Source organism: Canis aureus, chromosome 16 (assembly GCF_053574225.1).
Source record: "Canis aureus isolate CA01 chromosome 16, VMU_Caureus_v.1.0, whole genome shotgun sequence".
In the NCBI taxonomy this organism is placed as follows: Eukaryota; Metazoa; Chordata; class Mammalia; order Carnivora; family Canidae; genus Canis; species Canis aureus.
Genome location: NC_135626.1, coordinates 8,126,191 through 8,143,613, shown reverse-complemented (window position 1 = coordinate 8,143,613; position 17,423 = coordinate 8,126,191). Strand labels below are relative to the sequence as shown.

The following is a 17,423-nucleotide window of genomic DNA, read 5'->3' as shown; positions in this document are numbered from 1 at the left end:
TCTTGGCACACAGCAAGCGCTCGATAAACAGCAACTATTGCATTAGTCTCTGTTGTAGCCAGAAAATGATTGTGTATCACTTGGGAGGTCACTTACTCTCTCGTCTGTGTCCTCACCTGTAAAACAGGGCCACCTTCCCCTCAAACGATGCCTTTCGGAACCAGATGTGTGGGGGAGGGGAGGAACACAGCCTCCAGAGTGAAACACCAACCTGCATGATCTCTTAGGCTCTCCCAGTGGGCCCCAAAGGTAGCTAGTTTTTTTTTTTTTTTAAAGATCTTATCTATCCATTCATGAGAGACACAGAGAGAGAGGCAAAGACACAGGCAGAGAGGGAAGCAGGCTCCATGCAAGGACTCCGGGATCATGCCCTGGGCAGAAGGCAGACGTTCAACCCCTGAGCCATCCAGGCGTCCCAGTAGCTAGTATACTACTCCCGTCTTACCGATGAGGAAACTGAGGCTCACACAGGCAGAGCTTCACCTGAGCTCTGTCTCCTATAGACCCCGCATCCTTAATGCCAATGTTTAAAGACGGACAGATAGCAGGCATTCAAAACATAACACCACTAATTAGTAAGTACCTGTTATGCTGGGCACAGTGCCAGGTAGCTTGCTCACCTTGTTGCTAACCTTCCAGCAGCCCTAGAGCCTGTATTCAGATGGGAGAGCAGAGGACACGTTCTGTCCTAGCACGGGACTCCGCAAGTCCCCTCTCTCCCCTGAACCTCCCTTTCCTCATTACTGAGCAGACCGCACAGGGCACTGCCCCCTCCTTCAACAGTTCTTGAGGGGCCACAGGGGACACTGCTCATTCCAGGCACCAAGGGAGCAGGTGAGACCAGGGAAATAAGGTCCTTACCATAAAAATTCCAGGAAGCCCGTGTTTAAAATGATATCAAATGTTATTTGGATCCATCCCTCAATCTGTTTCTAAATTCCTGCTGCCATATCCCACCAACTGATGACCAAAGTGCTCTGGGTTGGGGTCTCGGTCCCCTCCTTACTAGCTGCGAAATGGGCGCAAGGGTGCCCATCTCCTCAGGCCCCTGCCCCTCAACGGGGATAACCCATTGTAATCACCTAGTGCCAAACTTCTCCATCAGCGTCCAAGAAGCAACGGGTATGACGAAACGTGAGGCAGAATCAATCCGCTCAAGGGTTCGAGTTCCTCCACATTAACCCACCCCTTCGACAGAGATGCCCATCTGCCCATGTGGCTCCCCTCATTGGTTCTGGGGCTCTGCTCTACCCCCTTGAGCCTCACTCGCCCGGATTCCCCAGAGGGGTCAGTATATATTGCGGACAGGCTCTGGCTGGTGCAGGATTTCGGCTTTGGGAGGGCACTGAGCTCTCTCAGGGTCTCAAGGTGGGAACAGTAGGTTCAGGGAGGTTAAGTGACGTGTCTGAAGTCCCTGCAGCTGGCAAGAGTAGGCTTGGTCCCTGCCTCCAGCAACCTGGCAGAGGGCAGCCCAGTGCCCATGGTGTGGATCGGCCACAGCTTCGCATTGGCCCTCAGTAGCAGGTGCCACGCACGGTCCTGCCCCCGCTTAGCCGGAGCTGGAACTGTCTCCTGCAGCCAGGAGTTCTCTTCTTCTCTTCCTCTTGGCTCCCTCTCATAGCCCTTTTCCTCGGACCAAAAGTAGGACAATTAACTCTTGTCTGTGACCAAAAGCAACAGGCACCTCCCGGGGTCACAGGTCCTATTATCTGCACAGCAGAGGGACAAATAGGTCACTAGTTCCCAAACTTTGAGATAATGTAGAAGCAAACATTTCCCAAAACAGTAGAAAATAGAGGGAGGTGCTAACATAGGGCTGCCAAGGGTTTATTTTGCCAAGTAGAGACTCTAAACAATCACCAATGCCAGTTGCCATGAGTTCAGAAAGGGACATTTTGGGGGTGCCAGGGTGGCACAGTTGGTTGAACGTGCGATTCTTGGTCTCGGCTCAGGTCATGATCTCAGGGTCGCAGGATCGAGCCCTGTGACGGGCTCTGTGCTCAGTACCGCGTCTGTTTGTCCCCTCCCCTCCCTCTACACTCTCTTTCTCATAAATAAATGAAATATTTTTTAAATAAAGGACATTCCATAAAATTGGAAAGTTCACAATTTCTAAATGGAATCCATTTAGCCTATGTTCGGTTCACTGCATTACCCCCGTATTCCCTCCGCTTTCCCATTTCAGGAGCCGGAAAACCTTCTCAGGGAGGCACAAGGCCACGGGCAAGGCCCAACATCTGGGAACCTCTGGCAAGAGACCTGGGGGCCCTCCCAGCTCCCACATTCCCTCTAACCAGAAATCCCGCACCAGCTGGAGCCTGTCCCACAGCGCATACCAACCCCTCTAGGGATCTAGGGAAGTTGGGCTCAAGGGGTCAGGCATGGCCCCCAGTCCTGGAGGCAAATCATGCACAGATGGACACAGGACAACCAGGCGGTGATTCCCTTTCACAGGGCTGACCCCCAGCTGGCAGGGACAGTACCCCTAGGGGAGCCATGGGGACGGTCTTCCCTCTGATGGAGACTGTTTTCTCCTTAGTGCTACCAACCACCTAACTTGTGTTTTATTGGTTTTTGCCCTCCACCCACCCCCACCACTATAGAGTGAGTGCCTCCTCTCTGTGCCTCCCCCATGCCAGGCTTGCTCCCACCTGGGGACCTTTGCTTAGCTGTGCCCCCTGCCTGCAGCGCTCACCACCTCCAACACCTGAACGGCTCTTTCCCTCATCATCTTCATGCACTGGCTCAACCATCACCTTCTCAAGGAGGCAAACCCCATCCACCCCACCCACTCCACTCCCAACCCCCGTTTACTTGCCTCGCATCTCCTTTTATCCACAGGATGAATCACTTCCGAACACAATTTACAATGTGATGCTTATTAAGGGCACTGTCCATTGTCTGTCTGCCCTGCCACAGTGTAGGCTGCACATAGTAGGTGCTCAGTAAATATTTGCAAGCTGAGTGAATGAATTGAGACCCGGAGAGGATAAAGAACTTGCTCAAAGCAGCATAGCTGGCAAGTGACTGAGCTGGGATGAAAGTCCACAGTGGGACACCTGGGTGGCTCAGTGGTTGAGTGTCTGCCTTTGGCTCAGGTCATGATCCCGGAGTCCTGGGATCGAGTCCCGTATCAGGCTCCCCCTGGGGAGCCCTCTGCCTCTGCCTCTCTCTCTGTGTGTCTCTCATGAATAAATAAATAAAATCTTAAAAAAAATATAGAAAATAGAAAGAAAGTCCACAGCAGAGACCGCCTGGGCTCCTTCCCTGCACAGAGCTGAGGAATCAAAGTGCCCCAAGGTAGTGGGTGTTGGAAGGAAGCCGGGAGGAAGCAAAGCTTTGGCTGTAGGTGCCAGGAGGATGTGTTTACTGTCTCCAGGCCCACTGATGCCTAGCACCCAGCAGTGCCCAGCATATAGTAGGTGCTCAGTAAACATCTGTCAAGTGAATGGAGAAGCCTGGCATCCAGCCCGAAATCACTTTCTCCACTCTCAGCCCTGACGTGGCAGGGCAGCTTTACAAACGCGTCTGTGCACGATACAAACTGCAGGAGATCAGAGGTGGGAATCGCATTTCTCCTTAGAGCCCAAGATGACACGTGCTTGAGCCACAGGGTGGCCGGGGCTGGGAGAGGCAGCTGACCTGTCCATGCGTGTGTGGGCAACCCTTGCTCAGCCCAAGCTTGGGACAGCTGTGCAGGCCAGGCTGTTGGCCGGGTGCCAGGGAGGAGGAAGGTGGAACCCAGAGCAGGAGTTCCATTGGCGGGGCTCCCAGCCCCCAGCCCAGCTCCACGCTTTGGATTCTTGGTTCCTGCTCATGCACAGCCCATAGCCTTCCCGCTTCTAGGCATCCTCTCCCTACCACCCACCCTGTATCCTTGCCCAGCCTTGGGGCACTCCCTGCCCAGTGGGCAGGTACCCTGCCTGTGTGTCCACACTGCAGGACCCCCAGCTGCCCTGACTCTGGGTCCCCAGGCAGAGGAGAAAGAGACAGAAGCCACCACAGATGTTTGGAACAAAAGCACAAGGGACAAAAAGAGGGTGGGCTGGAGCCAGATGTCTGGGATCAAACCATTTAGTAGCTGTTTGAAAATTACTTCATTCGTCTGTGCCTGGGTGCTCTCATTTGTGGAAAGGACAAAAATATCTCATAGGTGTGGTCTGAGAATTGCAGGACGCAAGCAAATGCATGTGAAGTGCTCGTACAGTGCCTGGCACCTAGTACTAAATAAATGTTAGCTATTTGTTAGTGACCTTCTCATCTATATGTGTGTGGAATGCACTTACACCCCCCCCCCCCCCCCCCCCCCCCCCCCCCCGCCGCCAGCTCATCATCCAGACCGTCATCAGCTATTAAACAGATTCGGAAGCAAATCCTGTCGTCTGACTTAGGCTGGTTGTGATTTCTCCTTCCCCTTTCCGGGTCTTCCCATTGGACAGATACGACAACTGAGGCCCAGAGATGTTGCTCAACTCGCCCAACGATACAAAGTTTTAACAATGCAAGCAAAGTCTACTTCCCTTGACCATCCCAGCTCCTCCCCTGTCCCCAGATGAGAAGAGGGTGGCCTGGCCACAGGTTTCTGGGTAAAGAAAGTCAATACCTAGAGCTATGTTTCCTCGTGGGGAGCTGCAGAAGGTTATTCCAGACCCTGGGGAACTACTCTAAGCCCTCTAGGGGGATGAGGAGGGTGTGTGGATACATGACACCACCGCCAGGCCCCTCTGCCAGGCCCCTCTCCCACTCCAACTCACGGCCCCAAAAGACAAGTTTTCCCAGCTGCAGAATCTGCTGTCAGGGCCTCCAGGTATGAGGGATGCTTGGGGAAGGGAGGGAGGGAGGGCTGGGCTCTGATGGCACCCTGAAATGGCCTGATGAGTCCCTGGCAAAAAGCCAGAATCCACAAGTGGGCAGGAGTCTGGGGTCCAAGGCAGGAAGCTGTGAGCCAGTCAGTCCTCACACCAGACCACGGGCAAGGTCCATTCAGGCACAGAACCTAGAGGGGACTCCTCAGGGCATCCAGCTTGTCCTCTTTATTCCACAACTGGGGAAACTGAGGCTTCAGAAGGGAAAGACTTGCCTCCAGCCACTGTGGTCAGGAGACCCACCTAGACTCCCGAGGTGCAGGGTGTGCAGGGCAAAGAGCTTGGGGAGGGAGGTTGAATCGAACTGCCTGGGTTCAAATCCCAGCTCCAGCACTTACTAGCTCTGGGACCCTGGGCAACTTGCTCTGCCACTCTGGGCCTCAGCTCTCTCATCTGTAAAATGTGATCAACCTCCTCATTGGGTCAGTGTAAGGATTAAAGGAGCTAACTGCACAGGGAGGGCCTGGCTCCTAGTACGCTTACCCAGTGTCAGCTGTTCTTATTATATGTTGGGATCCCCCAAACTCAAGCCATGTCAAGAGAGAAGCATGAGCAGGGGAAGGGCAGAGACCTACCCACAACTCCCTGTCCCACATTGTGCCACACAGTCCTCCTGGCAAGCCTTGGCCCTTTGCATCCCTCTGCAGCGCAAGCTTTGATTTGTCCTTGGATACCTGGCGGACTTGGCAGTAATGGACCATCCATACGGGACAGAGTGCTCTGTCTCAGCCCCAGGGGACAGCGCCACAGCCACACCTGCTCACTATAGTCTCTCTAGGACCTCTAGGACCTCTGATGAACATCTGAATCTACCCCCACGCCTGGGAGCCCCATCTACACGCACTGATGCCCAGAAAGGAACGTTTCCAAAACCAGCAGATGTTGGCAGCCCCTGCCGGGTCCCGGCTTCCAGATCCCTGCCACCTGCCTGCTCTCCCCTCCCCCACCCCCTACTTAACTCTCTTTCTGGGCTGGTACCTCTAGCACCTGCTCCCGGATGCTTGCTCCTGGCCCTCTGGGCTTGTCTTTATGTATTAGCTGCAGCAGAATTTTGGGGCGGGCAGATATCACCATCTTGGAGGCCATCCAAGGAGCTGGTGGCTGAAGCCCTGGGCAAAACCCCCAAGGACAGGAAGCACCATAGGGCCCAGGGCCGAGATGCCTCTGACGCAATTCACAGGCTCTTAAAGGGCCAGGGCCAGGGCCATGTCCGGCCTGGTGCCTAGCGTGGCAGGAGCCTGTAATGTGCACCCACAAGGACAGCAGGCTCACATTCCCCACAGCAGCTCTGGGGCCTCTTCTGGATACAGCATCCTTGCCAGCAGTTGGGGCAGCTGAAGAAAAACACCCCACAGACTTCACAGATGAAGCAGACTCTACAGAAATTCCATCCCCGGCTTCCTGTGACACGGCCACACCAAGGTCGAGACCAACTATGGGGACACTGAATCCTCGGAGGCTCACGTGGCTGCTTATCAGCATCTCCCTTATAATATATTAAGGAAGAGCAAGAGAGATGGGTGCCCAGCGATGCCAGCCGGGCACACTCACCTGGGCAGGGACAGGGTGGCACTGCCAGTACACAGGCAAAGAGACATACCTGCCCAGTGCCTGGGTCAGGTCTCAGAGGTCCCCTATCGCTGGGGGAGGGCCGGGGACAGGTAACACCAGGGCACAGACCCCCTGCCTACCCTGTCCAGCTCTTGCCAGTATAGATGGTGTGTGGGCTCTGAAATAATCCTTAGACCCCTAAACGCTTGGGGAATGCTGAGTGCCCTTCGCTCGACCCAGGAGGGCTGGGAAGGCAGGACAGTAGCCAGAGATCCTTATCACATGAGTAAGAGAGGCTCTGTGTTACAGCTAGGCCGTGGCCACCCCTGGCGGACAGCATCCCGGGCAGGCCACAGGGACCGCGTGGTGTTAGAATCCTGGCTCTGCCATTTCCTGGCTGGGTGACCTTGGGCAGGTGACTTCACTGAGCTGTTTCCTCATCTCTAAAATGTAGGCCTGAGTAAACCGTGTTCCATGGGGATGTTCACAGTTCCTCCTGCACATCTATCTAATCAAGCATTCCATCCAGAGGAGTCACGGAGATGATGCATGTCAAGCACTGCGCACTGAGCAAAGGCACGTCCCACATTATTCGTCAAAGCTCCTGGCCTCTGGCTGGTTCGAGATGCAGCCCTCGTCATCCTCTGGGCTCCTCCCACTCAGTCCCAAGGGTAAGGGCACTCTGAGGGGCACCCACCCAGTCCCGTTGCTTCTCTCTGCCTCTGTGGGAAGCTGGAGAGAATTTGTCCTGTTGCCATATAAGGCCAGGCCCGGCTGGCCCGGGGTCACCTGCCATGCTGCAAAAGCTCAGGGAATGTCAGCTATGTGGGGGGGAGTAGGAGGCACGTGCAGGTCCTGCCCGCTTGAGTACTTCAGAGAACACTCACATCCTTGTACACACGCACACAATGCACAGGTACATGCAATGCACACATGGCAGGGACAAACAGGCTGGCTTCAGGCAGTTTACTCAGCCCCTCTGAGTCTTGTTTTCTGTAAAATGGGAATAGACACTCAAGGGATTAGAGTGAGTGCTCCACGAGGTAATTCCCGAAGTAGTCCTGGCATGCTGCCTGGCACATGCCGAGCGCTCAGAAAATGATCACAAAAACTAGAGCGAAACCAAAAAAAAAAAAAAAAGTGCACTTCCACGCAGCTCCCCAAGACCTCCAGGTCCACCCAAGACTCCCTTCTAATTTTACTCCTGACCCTTATAACAACAGTAGCCAAGACTGAGCTGCCCTGCTACCCCCTGGAAGCTTGCCTGGCCCCGGGTTGGTGGGGAGGCCCTGGAGGGAACTGGGATGTTGGCCCAGAGAAGCCCCCACAGCTGCCAGCCAGGCTGGGCTTGGCCCCAGGCAGCAGCCTCAGAGGTACTCAAGCACAGGCAGCCAGGGCGTCAAGAAGCCCCATCTTCCAAGGCATTCCTGTTCCCACAGGGCCACTGGGAAACTGTTCCGCCCGGCCCCCCAGAAGCTCTGCTCCAAAGGGGCAGTGAAGCTGCACTCCAAAGAAAGGCAGATCTGGGCTGCCAACCTGGTTCCTTCTAGAATCTACCCACCCAGGATGCCTGGGGGGCTTAGCAGTTGAGTGTCTGCCTTCAGCTCAGGACGTGGTCCCAGGGTCCCAGGATCAAGTCCCACATCGGACTCCCTGCATGGAACCTGTTTCTCCCTCTGCCTGTGTCTCTCATGAATAAATAAATAAAATCTTAAAAAAAAAAAAAAAAAAAAAGAATCCACCCACCTCGGGAAACTCCTGCTGTGGTCCCAGTCATAGGTGAAGTGGACTCAGACTGTCAAGCAGTGACTCCCTGAGTATGCAAGGACCCCCTGTCTACTCATCACCACTGACTGTCACAGGTACTCGGAACAAAGCAGGGATCGCTACTCCCATTTCAGGCAGGGAAGACTGAGGTTCTGCACATGAAAGGGTCTGACCCGGGCAGAGCAGCCAGTATAGGCTGAGGCTTGTCTCAGACCTTGCCCCTGGGTTTCCACTCCCTGCGTCTTCAAGCACCAAACAAAACCGAAGACAACAATCATGACAGGTATGTGCTTTACATAGATTATCTCCCTGCAAAATCACAGCAACCAAACTACCATTATCTCGAGTGACGTGCCCAAGGTCATAGAGCCAGCGAGCCCCTTCACCCCCACTCGGGACTCCACACTATGTGGGGAGGGGAGTACCCTGACCTCCTGTGGGGTGTGGGGAGCAGGTCAAACTTCTGGTTTGCTCCTGGAGTCCCCTTCCTCTGGTTTGATCCAGCAGCCCGACAGCTGCTTGGATTCCCGTGGCCAGACCCATAGTAGCTTCTGGGCAGGGAGGGAAAGGACACTGGACTGCAAGCTCTGTCACCAGCTTCTGTGTGGCCTTAGCCAGCTGCCTGCCCTCTCTGAGCTTTGGGGTCCCAAGGCAGCGACAGATGGCCCCTCCTCACTCACTTTCTCCAGCCCTAGTGCTGTCCAGGTCAGCCCCTGGGAGCCACAGGCTCTCCCCCTTCTGAGCCATGCCAGTCCACCTCCCAAACAACCCAGAGGCTTACCCCTCCCCACTGCCCTGATTTGCCCCCCCCCCCCCACCAAGGGCAGAACAGGCGCGGAAAGTCCCACACATTCTCAGCGATTCTGGTCTGCCTGACTCTGTTGCCACCTCTCCCCCATCTCCAGCTGTCTCTGGCTCAGGGGCCTGCTGGCTGTGGGTGGATTCAGCCAGCTTGGAACCCGCCCTGTTGAGTGGCCCAGGGGGCTGTATGAGGTCAGGGTTGCAGGCTTCTGTCCAGAGGGCAGGAGCAGCCAAGACCAAGGGCGGGCTGGCTGCAGAGTAAACTGGGAGGGAGTCCAGCAGCCCGGACCCCTGAGAGCCCCAGCCACACGTCCATGTGCTCGAGATGGCACCAAGAGGCAGGGTGATGATGGCACAGGGAGGCCGGAGTTTACTCGGAGGGACCCAACGTCCCCAGAGTCCTGTGTTTGATTCCTACAGCCGGCAGGATGAAATCAGATGGGCTACCGAGTTCCAGACTCTCCAGAAAAATCAAAGAGGGAATCAAGATTGCAGAGCCCTGGCAAGAAGTAGTACTACAAAATACTGCAGTCCATGGACCTACCTCCACACAACTTTGACCATGACTCTGGTGACCGTCACCAGCTCCCAATCTGGGGACTCTGAGCTGGGCTTGGGCCTCGGGTGCCCAGCAGCTGGGGGAGCCAGCAGGCGGAACGCCCAGCCCTGTTTCAGTGGGCAAGCCTCTGCAGCCTGTTTGGAGGGAATCTGGGAGATGTCTACCTTAGGAAATCATTCCAGCACCATCCACAGAAGTCATCGTCCCACCAGGCGTTGGAGCATGCACACTACATGCCTTCCCCTGGTGGGCCCTCATGGTGACCCCGACTTTGTTTGGAGAGTCTTTGCTCAAGACCACAGAGCAGGTACCTGATGGAGGCCAGGCCTGAGCCCTGATTTCACAGATCCCCAAAGCTCGGGCTGTGCTGCCTTTGAGCTTTGGCCAACCTAGGGAGGCCCTGACACTTTTCCTTATCTTCTAGAATTCACTGGTTGTTAAGCAAACGTTCGTGGAGCTCCCATCGTGTGCCTGGCAACGGCAGGATTTCTATAAAGAAAACCCACGAGGTCCAACAAGAAAAGCATCAGGTCTCTCAGAGAACTTTTCCTAAAGGCAGGAGTGAGAAAGAGTTAGTGGGGTGGGCTGGGGTGCACGCTTGGCTCTTCGATGGGGCAGGGAGCGCCTACCTGCAGCCTGGACCCAGCCCCACCTGGACTTCTGGGCCATCTCGGGGCAGCCACCTTGCCTCTCTGGGCCTCCTTCCCCTCCACCGCTGTACTCCCCGGACCGCTCAGAGACCCCGGAGGTCCCTCCCTGAGCCCATCCTGGCAGCTGGTCCCAGGCGGGCTTCCGGGGAGGCCCGGGCCGGCGGCATCAAAGCGCCCGGGCGAGCCCCACCTCCCCAGGCTAAGAGTAACCACTTGCAACCCGAGCCGCGGGAGCCGCGGGAGCCGCGGGAGCCGAGGTAGGTGGAGGGGGTGGCGGGGACGTACCCGGAATCCGAGGCTCGGGGGCAGGGGCCGAGGGAGGGAGCTGCGGGGCGCCCAGAGCGGAGGAAGAGGAGGGGGCAGGGGCGCGGGCCCGCGCTTACCCGGTTGATCTCGGCCAGCCTCCGCTCCTGCCGCGCCTTGAGCAAGCCGAACGCCTTCCCTCCTGCAGGAGACAAAGAGGCGGCCCAGGAAGCGGGGGTCCCCCCGGGCCGCGCGCGCAGGTGGGGGGGGGGCGGGGACCGCGCGGCGACGGCGGCGCCTACCTTGGAACCTGTTGCTGAGCGCGACCGACATGGTGAGCCCGGGCTGCGGCGGGCTCGGGTCCGGCGGCCGCGGCGACGCACGACGAGGAGGACGGGCGCGCGGTCCGGGCTCGGCGGCGTGTGGCGCGGGACGGAGGGCGGAGGGACGGCGCGGGCGGCCGGACACACCCCTCCGCCCCCCCCCCCCCCCCCCGCGGCCCGGCCCGGCCCGGCCCTCCGCCCGCCGCCCGCCGCCCGCCGCCGGCATCAAAGCGCCTATTATGCGGGACGCCGCGCCCGCGCCCGCCCCTCTGCTGGAGGCCGCGGAAAGTGCACGGCGCGGCCCGCGGGGTCCCCCAGACTCGGGGGCGGCCGGTCGGGGCGGCCCCCCGGGTCGGATGCGGGCCCCAGGGCAGCTGTTAGGTTACGGGGCGCCCGGGCGGCGCGCCCTTGCAGAAGGCAGGCCAGCCTCCCCGAACTTTAAATTCTAGAAAGAAAATTACAAGCGTGGCTTGTGGTTGAGCGTCTGCCTTCGGCCCAGGGCGTGATCCCGGGGTCCCAGGATCGAGTCCCACGTCGGGCTCCCTGCGTGGAGGCTGCTTCTCCCTCTGCCTGTGTCTCTGCCTCTCTCTCTCTCCTCTCTGTGTACTCATGAATGAATAAATAAAAATTTTTTAAAAATCTATTTCTTGAGCACTCACTCTGCATCAGGCACTTTGCCAGATCACTACAGGATATAGTTTATGTCACTTAATTCTCAAGACTCTATGGAATAATAAGACTGTGTTCCCGTTTTGCAGAAAAGAAAAGTCAGGCAGCTGAAGCCTGGGGGCACAAGACCACTGGGATGATAGGCCAAGCCTCCAGCTCCTGTGGGAGTGGGGCTCAGGGCGCAGGAACCAGGGACAAGTGACCAAGTGACAGGGCCATAATGAAGCTTCCTGTCCAAAGCAGGACACTTCTGAGAGTGAAGGGTGGCACTGCTAATAATTATGCTGGTGGCCACAGGTACAAATGGGCACTGTCCTGAGCAAATGGCACACCTGGTCACCAGTATGCCCCCCCCACACACACACACACAGAGTGTGTCCCTGGGGATTGGATCTGGAAAGTCCCCTTCCCCACAGACTTACCTTCATCTTGACCCAAGGATAGTGATCCTGGGACTAGCTGGGTGTCTTATTTTTCTGAGGTCGTCCCTGGGGGAGGAAGTGGCCAGGCTGTGTGTGACTTTGGGCAAGACACTCAACTTGAGGCTCAGTGTCCTGACCTGTAGGATGGAGGCAACAGTGCCTCTCACCAAGCAGGGGCTGATAAAACTTGTATGACTTTCAGGGTGGTCTAAGCAGATAGTAAAAGTTTACAGGGGACAAGGGCTTAGGAATAAAAACCCTTGGTTGATGGGAGATGTTCCATCTGGAGGCCAGACCTAAAATGGGGCCCTTGTAACCCGCCTCCTGATCTAGGCTCAGATAGCCTGTTGCCCTGGTCAGTGGCGGTGGCTGGCCCCATCGGCCACTCTGCAGGGCAGAGGCCACCCCACCTTCCAGTGCTCAGCTGCTGGGCTGCATTGCTAGTCAGATGTTTAACAGCGGTCACATTCCACCCAGCACAGCCCCACCTCTGGGGCCAGAGAGCGGCTCTGCACACACCAGGCATGACGGGACCGTATGAGTCACAAGATGTCAAGCCTGAGGTACGTCACCGTGGAATGGAGAAGAGGCCTACTGTGCCCTCCCTGCCCTGCCCCCACCCCGTGTTGGGATGCTGAGGCTGGGCTCAGTCACAGCTTGAGTGGGTGGGGGTTTAATGCCAAGAGCAGGCATCAGAGTGGCTGTGTGCCTCCATCAGCAGAGAAGGTGGGTGTTGGGGAGGAGGGACCCGAGGGGACACAGTCTTCAAAGAACCGCAGTCTCTTTGGCACCACCTATGCCAGACACTGGTCATCAATCTCACTAGCGAGCACCATCCTCCTGCCCCCATCCTCCCTCTCGTACCTACCGAGTCACTCCCTGCATCATTGCTGTCCACATCACACACACACACACACACACACACACACACCCCTAACCCCCCATGGCCTTGGCTGTCCGGTTCTCTGTGGAGGGGCATGCCTCCCTCTCCTCTCTGAATGAACTCCCCCGGCAGATCTAGAGAGGGTATGGAGCAGCTCTCACCATATGGCCTTGCACCCAGAGACCTCTGTTATTCAGAATAGGACTGGGGGACCCTGGCCTAAGCTGGGTCTCTCTTGAGAAAAGGTGGAATCAGGACAGTTTCAAGCTGGTCTCTGCATTTGACCCAATGATGGGGTGGGGGTGGGGGGGCATGAACGTCCTCTTCCATCAGGCTCAGGAAAAGCAAAGAAAGCTATTCTGCAGGGAAAAAAGACAGAAGCAAATGCAGAGGGGGAAGGAGAGGCAGAGGCCCAGGGAAGAGGCAGGAGGGAGGGGACAGGAGAGTCCCCCCTCCAGGCTGTCTGGAGGCTTGGCAGTTCTTCCCACCCCAGGATCCTAGGAGACACTCCATGACCTCCCAATGAACCCCTTTTAAATTTAAACAAACTTGAAGGACAGCCCTGGTGGCTCCGTGATTTAGAGCCTGCCTTCCACCCAGGGCCTGATCCTGGGGACCCAGGATCAAGTCCCATGTTGGGCTCCCTGCATGGAGCCTGCTTCTCCCTCTGCCTGTGTCTCTGCTTCTCTCTCTATGTGTCTCTCTTGAATACATAAATAAAATCTTAAAAAAAAAAAACCAATTTGAAAGGGTTTAGACTATGTGGCCAAGAGCCTAGACTGCACACGCTCCATAATCCATCGTACCACAACCTAGGTTCCTGGAATGATCTGCCCCGGCCAGGCCCCCACCCTGTAAACCCGGAGCTATTGCCCACCCTCCTGCCTGGAAGGTTCCCTCTTTCTCCCCACCCTTTAAAGCCAGGCCCAAAGCCCTCTTCTTCTTCCTCTTCCTCCTCCTCGGTGTGCCTTTCTGTGCCGGGGGACATTTGATTTTGAGTTCACTGTTTCCTGCCTGTCTCCAGCCTAAACCAGAAGTCAGCTGAGGGCACCTCACACCCCTCTAGGCTTTGCTTGGCAAACCCCCTGGAGCAGAGGGGAGACAGTGGGTGCCTATGGTCGTAGGTCTCAGCAAAGCCCTCCACATGGGAAGACTGGCAAAGCCAGTGAGCTCTGCTTTTGCCACCTTCCTGCTACTGCAGTGGACCAGGGTGGCTCACCAAACATTCTTCCACCCACTCGCGGGTACCGGGCGTGCGCACCCACATGCCAGAGTAGTGAATCGGCACCCACAGCCGAGGCCTCTGCTGCCAGCCAGCACGAGAGGACCAAAAGCCTGTCACCCAGATAGTAAAGAGGTCCTTTATTTTCACATTAAACAGAAGTGGTCCATGTTGCTGCATGTCCCCCCTGCCTGGGGCAAGAGAAGCCATGGAAGGGGTGCCACCATCGGTCCCAGAGCTGAGGGCCTACTGTCTGCTGGAAGAGGGCCCTGGGAATGGGGAGGGGCTCCGGAGGGAAGGCCAGGAATCCTGGGCAGAGGCTGGCAGGCGGCCTGACCACAGGAGGACTCCCCAGCAAGACAGACTGGCCTCCACACCCAGCAGAGGCCTCCCCGGTGGCAGGTGGGGCCACAGGGTCTCAAGGCCAGTGTCAATCAGTCTAAGGCCATACGGGGGTCATGGAGTCACAAAGAGGAGCTCCCACATGACCCTCAGCCCCCTGACCTAGGTCCCCTCCGGCCCTCAAGGCTCAGCTCTGTGGACAGGCCACAGGCTGAAAGGAGCACCAAGCCCAGGGCAGGCAATTCCCAGGATCCCCAGAGACCAAAGTATTCCACGCCGCTGGTGATAACCGTGCAGCTGTGGGCCATCCTCCCGGCTGGCCAAGTAGGCTGTCCCATGGCCCCAGAAGTCCCTGAGCCTCAGGTTCCACTGCTGAGAACCCTCAGATCTCGGCTGAGGACCTTGCATCTCTTGGACTGCTTGGTCCCTCGGTGGTGTGGAGCTGCCGGGCAATGGGTGAGAAGCTGCAGCAGAACAGGGGGAGGCTCTGGGGCTCTGGCTCTTGCTGATCCCACCTGGATCTTTGCGGATGTTCCCCCTCAGCCTCTCAGGCACCACACTCTGCCTGGGTCCTTGCTTTCAGGAGCGAGAGTGAGGACTGTAGCGCCAGAGGGTATTTAACATAACCCGAGCATCCAGAGGGCACACAGCACAGCTGGTGCTCGCTAACCAGCTGTGGACTGTCGTGTGTGCATGCACAGAGGAACTTCTATGGGTTTGAGCATTATGCCCACAGGCGTGTCCCCACAAGGTGTACATATGCATATATATGTATGTGTTATTAACACTGGGGTGTGTGTGTTTATGCACCGTAGCATGGGAGTGCCTGCTGATGGTGGTGGGCACCCAGGGGCCACCTGGGTGAACTGTGTACATACATTCACTCCGGCGGGCATGGAGGAGATATGGGCATGGACTTGGGAGGCTATGTGAGCATTATTCAGGGCGGACACACAGCAGCAGACTCTGGTGCATGTGCCTGCATGGGTGCACCTGTGGGATGTGTGTGCATGCCCTGGGCTAGGGCCACAGCCTGCGGGGGTTGGGGGGTGGGGGGGTCTGGGCAGCCCTCACTGCCAGCTGGCACAGCTCTTGGGCAGGCTCTGCAGAATGGCCTCCAGGTTCTGCTTGTCAGCACGGATCTCAGCAAGGTCGTTCTCGAAGCTCTGGATCTGCAGCTCCTGCTGCTCAGACTCCTGCTCCAACAGCCTCAGCTTCCCCTGCAGGGCCCCTGGAGGGCTCAACTGCAGCCTCAGGCGCTCCAGTGCCCACTGGGTCTCGTTCAGGGCCTGCACTGGGGCTTGATGGGTGTCCAGTGACCCTGCAGAGGGACACAGACAGCCTCAGCACAGGCCAGCCCCCCTGCAGGCACAAGACGCCTGGTCAGCCCCCCATCCCTAAGATCCTTGCCAGCCCAAACCATCCAGGATTCTGACTGTCCACAACCTACCAAGAAAGCAAGGGACAGAGGGGGCAGTGTGCCTGGCACACCCCCCTCTCCCCCCTGGATTCACATGTGGACTCTGAAACTTTCCCCTTAGGCAGCACTGGGCAACTGTTCATTTTTGTTGGTGGTATTGCTATTATTGATAAAAGGAAGGCCCTGTGTGAGTCCTGAGCCCATTTCCTAGAGCAGTGCGTGCGCACAAGGTTCCCATGAGTCCTACCGGCTCCAACATACCATGCTGATTTGCCAGGGGCACACATTTACAGATACCACCTGTGCCAAGATGCAGGTAAAAAGCAGCATCTCTGGCATTAGAATGAGGGTGGGGCCAGCAGATATGGCAGGAAGGGCTGCGGACCCAGGGAAGCAGGCAGTGGGGGTCTCATCCTGGCCCAGCACAGATTAACTCTATTTCTTGGAATTAAGTACTTCCCACAGCCTCTCCAAGGGTGAATCATGGTGGTGGGGCCAGGTGCTCACATCTGAACTGGGTGGTGGTGGTGGCGAATCCATGGGCTGTCTTCTGGCCCTCGTCACTTTGTCATTTACAGGTGACATTCAACAGGAAGATGAGGTTCATCCACATGGGAGAGTAGGGGGGATGGGGAAGTACTTTTTTTTTTTTTAAGATTTTATTATTTGAGAGAGAGAAAGAGAGAGCATGCATGAGCATGAGCAGGGGAGTGGCAGAGGGAGAGGGAGGAGCTCAGCAGGGAGCCTGATGCAGAACTCGATCCCAGGACCCCAGGATCATGACCTGAGCCGAAGGCAGACGCTTAACCACTGAGCCGCCAGGTGCCCCAGGGGAAGTAAGTTCTATGTGGCTTCTAATCCCACAGGATCCCACTGAGCTCAGGGGTCCCCTAGCCCCAAATTTCCTGGGCAACAAAGGTGGGGGTTGGAGGGCAGAAATAGGTAGAGGGGATCTGAGCCCTGCTGGCCTGGGCAGATCCCACTCGCAGCAAAGACATCGGTCCACAGGCAAGTCCAAACTGCCTGGCCTTCGAGCAGGTTCGGGTCCAGGCAGCAGCCGCACTCTACCTGCCCACTGGGGCTCCCAGGCATGGGGCAGGGTCCAGCTGTGTGCTGCTCTCGCCTGCACCCCCAATTGAGCACAGCACCAGGACACATGGATAAATGGCCAAAGCAGTTTACCCTTGCAGAGCGTTTGTCCCGGGCTGGGCACCAGGTCCACAGTGCTCTGGGTCCTTGGCATCGGGGACAGACCAGTCAGTGGCTGCCAGGGGGCACCCTGAATCGGTTAGACCCGCATGTGAACCTCAACTTTTGTACTGACTGCCCATGGGGCCCCAGGCACCTCATGTAAACTCTGTGCCTCAGACTGCCTGTCTGCCAAATGGCAAGAGAATCTGTGTCCTTTTGCCTCTAACGCAGAGAATTCTAGAAGATCATGTGCAGGAACAGCGTTAGCGTGGGCCTGATGTGCAGACACAGCTCAGAACGTGGCGATTCTCTCCCTTGTTGATAACGGTAAGTGAAAATGCGTGCTGTTCTACAGGTGACCCTGAGGATGCGACGCTAAGTGGCAGAAGCCAGTCACAGAAGGACAAATCTTGGGTGTGAGTCCACTGACATGAGGTCCCTGGAATGTGAAGTTCAAAGAGACGGAGGAGAGAATGAGGGACACCAGGGGCCAGGGGAGCAGGGAGTTCATGTCT

The 17,423-nt window shown here is 56.9% G+C and overlaps 2 protein-coding genes and 1 long non-coding RNA gene across 7 annotated transcripts in view; 1 reads left to right on the top strand and 2 right to left on the bottom strand.

Moving 5' to 3' along the window:
* The window catches only part of AIF1L (allograft inflammatory factor 1 like), a 22,019-nt gene extending 11,131 nt beyond the window's left edge, over positions 1-10,888 (bottom strand). For 2 of the 4 annotated variants that reach the window (XM_077851095.1, XM_077851096.1), the window contains exons 1-2: positions 10,739-10,888; positions 10,577-10,638 (exon numbers count right to left, since the gene is read on the bottom strand). In XM_077851095.1, the coding sequence (XP_077707221.1) occupies positions 10,577-10,638; positions 10,739-10,769 (93 nt within the window). In that variant the 5' untranslated portion in view covers positions 10,770-10,888. Of the gene's footprint in view, positions 1-5,843; positions 5,989-10,172; positions 10,290-10,576; positions 10,639-10,738 lie in introns of those variants that run through there. The other 2 variants (XM_077851098.1, XM_077851094.1) reach the window with 2 other exon arrangements.
* Positions 9,195-17,423, top strand: LOC144285689 (uncharacterized). The gene is made up of 3 exons (XR_013353923.1): positions 9,195-9,850; positions 9,968-10,450; positions 17,140-17,423. It is a non-coding gene; the product is annotated as an uncharacterized LOC144285689 (long non-coding RNA).
* LAMC3 (laminin subunit gamma 3) overlaps positions 14,081-17,423 on the bottom strand; it is a 58,539-nt gene continuing 55,196 nt past the window's right edge. For both annotated transcript variants that reach the window (XM_077851092.1, XM_077851093.1), the window contains exon 28: positions 14,081-15,618. In XM_077851092.1, the coding sequence (XP_077707218.1) occupies positions 15,368-15,618 (251 nt within the window). In that variant the 3' untranslated portion in view covers positions 14,081-15,367. The remainder of the gene's footprint in view (positions 15,619-17,423) is intronic.